At 45.1% G+C, this 7,608-nt stretch overlaps 1 protein-coding gene across 1 annotated transcript; it reads left to right on the top strand.

The window, feature by feature from the left end:
- The first annotated feature begins 676 nt into the window (after positions 1 to 676).
- Positions 677 to 6,992, top strand: RGS4 (regulator of G protein signaling 4). Its single transcript, XM_007536027.3, has 5 exons — positions 677 to 833; positions 3,069 to 3,164; positions 3,576 to 3,637; positions 4,176 to 4,342; positions 4,944 to 6,992. The coding sequence occupies exons 1-5, from the start codon at positions 790 to 792 to the stop codon at positions 5,181 to 5,183; spliced, it is 609 nt and encodes a 202-aa protein (XP_007536089.1). The 5' UTR covers positions 677 to 789; the 3' UTR covers positions 5,184 to 6,992.
- The last annotated feature ends 616 nt before the right edge of the window (positions 6,993 to 7,608 follow it).

Raw genomic sequence — 7,608 nt, 5'->3', positions numbered from 1 at the left:
CAGTGAAGCAGGTCTACAGATGTCTATCTTTCTCTCCCCTCTCTATCTTCCCTTCCTCTCTCGATTTCTCTCTGTCCTACCCAATAACAGCAACAACAATGGCAACAGTAACAATATCAAGGGCAAAAAAATGGGAAAAATGGCCGTCAGAAGCAGTGGACCTGGGGCATAGAGCCCCAACGATAACTTTGGAGGCAAAAAAAAAAAAAAAAAGTCATCCCAGGGGCCTAGAAAGACATCGTAATGGTTCAGCAAAATGCCTTTCACGCTGGAGGCGCCGAAAGTCCCAGGTTTAATCCCCAGGAAAAGCATAATCCAGAGTTGAGAAGGGCTCTGGTTAACAGTCAGCCCAAGACCTCCTTCCCTGAATTTGCCTGACATTCAGTTTACAGACCCAAGAGCTTCAAAATCATAAGCAGCAGCATTCCCCCCCCCCTTTTTTTTCTTTTGTAGAGATGTGTAACCTATGACAACAACCGTAGAGATGCGGACGCAATATTCACTTCGCGTGTTTTGCTTTTGCAAGAGGGTTTTCTTGCTGCTGGGTTTTGTATCAATGATGCTCCTCTCCCCACTTCTCTGTCGACCCCGCCCTGCAGGGCGGGGAAGGGGGCGTGGTAGACTATCTGAATGGCTGCTGGGGAGCCAGCTGGGGTATAAAAGGCACCCCGCGGTTGCGAGCCTGCAGAATTCCTGGCAGCTTCTCCTTGGAGATAGCAGAGCAGAGCAGGAGCCACCCATCCCGTAGCTGCCTTCCTTTCCTTGCTGGACGAATTCTCGCCGAGTAAAATGTGCAAAGGACTCGCAGGGCTGTCCGCTTCTTGCCTGAGATGGTAAGCCTCCTTCAGTTCTTAACCTCTTCGCTCTTGCTGAATTTATTAGCTCTTTGCACATCTGGATGAAAACCTAAAAAAACAGCTCTTTGGGGTTAGAAGCAACTAAACTCGGTCTCCTGACTTGCCTCGAAGACCGGCTAGGAGGCATGCATCCTTTCTTCCTCTGTGCCAGTTCCTCTGACCTTGATTTTTCAGTCTGTTTGATTAGAACGTAACACTCAGGTTAAGGTAGAACAGGCGTTTAAAGGAGACCACAAAACCCAGAATGTAATATTTATAGGTGCTGAAACTTATGTCAGCCATCCGTGTTATTTCGATTAAGAAAATGAAAAATCAAATACAAGTTTCAAAACCGGCTCTATCTTGTCTGCTCCTTCTAATTCTTAAAGTCTCTTATGCGGGTGCTTGTTTACATGTGTTGGTTTACCAGTCAGTTAAATGTTTTAGAAATAGCTTATGAAAGGCATAGTTTTGCCAGTGTCCTTGCTCCTGACTGCAAAGAAAACAAAAGCAGGCTTCTACTTGGATGTGTTTGGCTATCTATAAGAGATCTAGATAAATGCTTTCAGAGATCGCTCAGTTGAAGAAGAAAAAAAGGAAACAAAATGCAGGTGACATTGCTTAATCTTGCAGGTCAAGGGGAAAAGTCAGTCTGTTTCCTCATGTCTGAATCCTCATGTCCTTTTAGTGGACAGAATCCTCATGTCCTTTTAGTGGACAGAACTACGAGCTTGAGTTAACTCAGAGAGAAAATGAACCTTACAGATCATTGTGGGGGGGGTCTCAGGAGAAAGGTTCTGATAACTATTTTTTGATAACTATTTTTTGAGGTAGGGGGAGAGTAACAAATGAGATTTTACTGGAGTCTTTTCCCCATCTAAGCCCCTTACCTGGGGCAGGGGAAGAAGGGGCAGATACTGGGAATGTTGGGAAGGGCTGGTGTAATAATTCTCCCTTCTCCTTGGTTGTGATTGTCTTTTGATACCTGGCTCTCACATCCATTCTGCAGAGGGAGCTGAGTCCTTCAAGGTCACTTCCAGGCAGACTGGTGTGAGGCTGAGCACAGACTAAATCTAGTGCCCCTGAGGTTATTTTGCTTTGACTTTTATAGCTATAACACATCCTAGAGGCACAGGAAGCATAATCATGTGCTGAGCCTACTTTTGACTGGAGCTGAGAGAATCCAGCCTGCACCATAAGTAGCCATCAGATGTCAGCCAGATCTGGATACAGGAGACATGAACTGGGTTCTTTCTGGGCCAGATTGAAATATTCTTGTATCATCCTCTAGGAATCACCTTGACTTTCACGATCACATCTGGCCAAATTCTGGAGGATTGCCCACCTTCTGGCCAGCTGGGGAGGCCAAGAAGGGCAAATAGCTTTGTCAGGGAAAGAAGATATTTTAGCAGCAGTCTAAGAACATCCTGAGATTTGAATTTTCTGAGGAGAGGTGGTTACCCTCCAAACATCTCTGTGTCCATGTAATTTTCTACACCTTCCTCTGCATGCCAACAATCATTCATCTTGTTTCAAAGGGCATTTGTTCTTAAAACAGTCACTTGGGGGTTTACAATCAAAGAGAGAAGCAAAAAGTCATCAGTAGATAGGAAGAAGTGAGCTTCTGGGAATATCCTCCTTTTGTCTTTTGGGAATCACTTTTCCTGCTATACTCAGAACTCATCAGACAGTGATGAGCACTGGGCATTTGCCTTAATTAGCCATCATCATCACACAGGTGCTACTTGGTAACTCTTCCTATGGAGAAATTCCTTATGGAACTGGAGGTCAACGTTGAGGAACACTCACAGTCATGCTCCTGGCTGCACCTCTCCACTCTGTGACATGTTTGTCCCACTGCCTGCCCACCTTGCAGCAAGCAGACAGAGGGCAATTGCAGGCACCTATAGCCATCAGGGATGGAACTACAGAGACAAACAGGTTTTCTGTGAGCTGTTGTGGATTAGCCCACAGGCTCTGGCTTCTAGAAGTATCAGAATCTGGTTACTGCACAACAGGGCTGTGCTTTGTCTTTGACATCCAGGCTGCGTGCACAGTCACAGGCAAGAGCAGAGGCAGGCTCATCTGCCTGAGGATTCAGGCCAGCTCTGCTTCCCTTCCCAAACAGACCACCTCTGCCCTCTACTGGGGAGGAGCTCTCGGACCCCTGGAGGGGTGGGGGTTCTTATAGAGACACCTGCTGATCAGGGGCTCTTGTCCTTCTCCCTGCAGTGCTAAGGACATGAAACACCGGCTGGGCTCCCTGTTACATGCCTGTGAGCATGGTCCTTCCCACAGCAAGAAGGACAAGGTGATGATGTGCCAGAGGTAAGGATGGAGCCTTCATGGGCACACCAAGTGTATATGGGAACAGAGAGGTGTCCTGTTTATTAAAGAGTTTAATGAAATGAGAAACTCAAGACTGCAATTGTTACTTGGATCCACTTTTTAAAAGACTATTGATAAATGAGTGAAAGAGAATAAACCAGACCATCAATCTAGCACATGCATCGCCATGGACTAAACTCAGAACCTCATATTTGAGAGTCCAGCTACTTATCCACTGTGCCATCTCTGGTCGCCATGCATCTGGAATGTCCCTTTGTTTGGTGTCCTCACCCATGACAGGTCATAGTATAGTCAAGGTGCCAGTGATGTCATCTTCTGGATTAGAACTTTCTTGTCCCAGTTGTGTGTTATGGCATTCAAATTCTCTTTTTTCCTTTGTGTCATCTCTAGGGTGAGCCCAGAGGAGGTCAAGAAGTGGGCAGAGTCCCTAGAAAACCTGGTCAGCCATGAGTGTAAGTCTGCCCACTGTTCCCCCCATTGCACATGCAGGAGGCTCTCACTGTGTATGCTCAAGCACAATCCACAGGAAAAGACATGGACTTCTTTAGACTTCCAGTCTTGGGGGAATAGGTCTGTCCAATGTTGCTATGATTCTGTATTGGACAGTGAAAACTTTATATGAAAACCACTGGGCAACACCATGTAGCTTTACATGGAAGAACAATGGAGTAGGAAGAAGAAAAAAGACCCCTAAGTATTAATCTCCTTGGAGAACCCCAGCCTCAGTTTGTCTTTGGTGTCTTATAGCTATATGTACCTCCTTGAAAGAGACTTCAAATCTCGGGCAAGGATTTTTTAGGTGTAACTGAGACCCAAGAGATACCAGTCCCAGATTAAGGGTTAACTTGAGCCCATGTAATACTCCCAAAGAGGTAAAGGATATTTTTGAACCCTGGCCCCTATCTGCTTAAATAACCAGCTTTGTCTGAGCTACTGTATGGGAGAGGCAAGCCAGAACAATGACACCTTGATTTTCTTCCTTGGTCACAGGTGGGCTGGCAGCTTTCAAAGCATTCTTAAAGTCAGAGTACAGTGAAGAGAACATCGATTTCTGGATCAGCTGTGAAGAATACAAGAAGATCAAGTGTCCCTCTAAGCTCAGCCCCAAGGCCCAAAAGATCTACAATGAATTCATCTCAGTCCAGGCCACTAAAGAGGTCAGTGTTCAAGGTGGAGAACTTTCTGGAAGCTCCCTAGAAGGGACACTTATGGCAGGGATCTTCAGATGACATAAGGCAAAAGGTAGAACAGGGACCAGATGATGGCTGTTTTGCCAAATCAATTGGTTAAGCAAATAATTCACCCAGGATGTTTATTTTTTTATTGCCAGAGCACTACTCAGCTCTGGCTTCTGGTGGTGCTGAGTACTGAACCTAGGACTTTGGAGTGTCAGGTATGAAAGTTTTTGCATCACCATTATGCTTTCTCCCTGGCTCTCAACCATTATACTTAGATAGCCTCTTGTGATGACTTTTTTTTTCTTTTCCTTTTACCAGAGCACTGCTCAGCTCTGGCTTATGTTGGTGTAGGGGTTGAATCTAGGACTAAAGAAGTTTATGTATTATTATTATCATTACTATTATTATTTTAATGACTGCCTCCAACTGGCAAAAAGAAGAACACATTGCCACTCTCTACTAGAACCTTTCCTGGCTTCACACACAAACCAGGGTAGAGCCTAAAGTCCATTACAAAGCATGAAGCCTCCAGACCTCAACAAGGTCCAATATCTAATGAAACCCCTACCTTTGCCCCCAGGTGAACCTAGACTCTTGCACCAGGGAGGAGACCAGCCGGAATGTGCTAGAACCTACCATAACCTGTTTTGATGAGGCTCAAAAGAAGATTTTCAACCTAATGAAGAAGGATTCCTATCAGCGCTTCCTCAAGTCCCATTTCTACTTGGACTTGGTCAACTCTTCTAGCTGTGGGCCAGAGAAGCATAGAGGAGCCAAGAGCACCACAGACTGTCACTCCTTGTTCCCCCAGTGTGCCTGAGATCTGAAATGCCGAGTCTCTCTCCCCAGAAATCCCAAGGCCAAATATCCATCTGTGTCAAGCATTATGTCCATATCATAGCCTAGCACTCCTACTACAAGCCTGTGAGCACCTCTCCCACTTCCACATAACACTGAGTTTCTGTGTGTCCATGTTCACCTGGGTGGGGTCTCCTACTAGTCCAGTGTCTCCCAGTTTATGTTAGGGTGCCATGCGCAGCAGTGTCCAAACAATAGTCCTGTAGGCCTGGCTTTTGTGAGATGACTAGAAAGTCTTTCTTCCTAGTAGCCTGGCTTCACATGGGCTGGGTGGTCAACTCCATGCGACACCCACAGACAATAGGCTGGAGCCTATTGTCAAGACAACTTTTACTCCACCACTGAGTGTCCCGATATTGTTGGTCTTTTGTGTGTGCATAACTCTGTGTTTGCATGTGCCAGTGTAGGCACACAGAAAAAAATACATATGCACACTGGAGGTTTTACTGCAAAGATAGATCAGAAGGCCCCTAGGTGCTTACAACTTGAGTATGTGTACACACTTACACACATATTCTGATATCTACCTTTGCATCGTACTATTGAACCTGTAGGCCAGTTCAGAAAGGGATGCTTCCCTGAAGAAAGATGATTCTGGAAAGCTTCATGGGTCTAGCTCAGCTTAACCACTGACTGCCTATGTGCTTAATACCCATCTAAGGAACACCCTCCCAGGGACCCCTGCATGCACAGTCAAGGCTCAGCCATGACTTGAGGGACTTTGAAGTCCCCACCTTTTGGTCCTCCCCTTCTTGGCCTGGGTGTTTGGAGCATGATTCTTATTACCATCCAGTTTAGGTATGAGCTGAGAAGTGGAGTGCTCTCTACTGGAAGACACTGGTTAAGAGGACACAGAATGGAAAGGCTCACCATCTGATCTTCCCTTCTTTCTTCCTCTTTGGACCAAGGTGCTCTTATTGTGTTTTTCCTTGAGAATCTTAGCAGCACCATGCACAGTTACTTAGTTCACTATGGCTGTCCATTTCACTCACAAACCAGCAGCAGGGGCAAAGAGTCTATTTTCTAGTCTATTTTCTTTTTTGTTTTTTCCACTCACTAAAAAACTCTTATAAGTTCCTTTTTGGCAGACAAGGCCTTGCTCATTTCATCCCCAACAAAGCAGACAGGAATGGCATTTCTTTCTAGATGCTTAAACTGAAAGAAAAGAAAGAAAGAAAAATGTTAGTTGTTACTACTGCTTGAGAACTTTGTCAAGACATGTGAGATACTTGAAAATGTTTTCCTTTGTGTTATTTATGATGTCATTTTGTACAGTGTTTTTACTTTTAAATTATTATTTTGTTTTATAAATTGAGGTGCTGGGAAGCACCTGAATTCTGAGTGAGTGGCCAAGAAGTAATTTTCTTCTCATTCATTGAAAATCACTGCCTTTGACATGCCTGCATATGCATGTATGCACAAGAGAATACTCACCTACAATGTCACCTTTGTGACTTTTTAGCAAAGACACTGGGATGCAAAATAAAAGACACTTAGACAGCTCTCACTGCATTCATGAAGCAGGGTGCCATTGTCCCTCTCTGGTTCCCTCTGGCAGTCTAGCCTAAATGTCCTTGTTAGACTCGGTGTCACAGTTTGGTCTCTGCTTGTCACCAGGATGTACATGTGTACCTGATTCCATCTGTCACCCCATCATGGACTGTCCTGACTCTCATGTCATCCTGAGGGGCTGCTGGTCTATCCAGGAGGTCTGAGGACTCATTCTGAATGACAAATAAATTCTCATTTTATCATCTATCTATCCATCTATCATCTACCTAACAATCTATCATCTATCTTGTACAAAACATCTTTTCCAAGTATGTCTTTTCATTGTCCTGGCCCTTGTAATACTGAAAGCACCACATTCATGGTACAGGGGCCTCCTCCAGGCTCCTCCAATTGCATGCCTGTCCTCCCTGTGTGCTTTAAAGCCCTAGCCGTAGCTGTGGAAGCACTCATGCACAGACACAGCAAGAACAAATAAACACTTCATATGAAACTTTCCAGTTTGTACACACATGACTGATGGCTGGAGGCAGGTCATAAGGAAGAGCTAGGGACAGGGAGTCTTAAGAATTGGATCTGATCTCACCTATTATTTCTCCCGGGGCCATCTCAGGAGAAGAATTGAGTGGGTATGGGCTGGGTCATGGTGCACCTAGTTGAGCACACACAGTGTTCAAGTACCTGGTTTCAAGTCCCCAGTCCTCACTGACAGGGCAGGGGGAAGCTTCACAAGTGTTGAAGCAGTCTCTCTCTCTCTCTCTCTCTCTCTCTCTCATACACACACACACAAACACAAACACACACACTATTTCTCCCTCTTCTCTTGATTTCTTTCTGCAACCATAATAAATACATAAGGATTGAGAGGGTAAAGTCAG

Source organism: Erinaceus europaeus, chromosome 9 (assembly GCF_950295315.1).
Source record: "Erinaceus europaeus chromosome 9, mEriEur2.1, whole genome shotgun sequence".
In the NCBI taxonomy this organism is placed as follows: Eukaryota; Metazoa; Chordata; class Mammalia; order Eulipotyphla; family Erinaceidae; genus Erinaceus; species Erinaceus europaeus.
The sequence above is the reverse complement of the archived record's forward strand: the minus strand, read 5'-3'. Positions and strand labels throughout refer to the sequence as shown.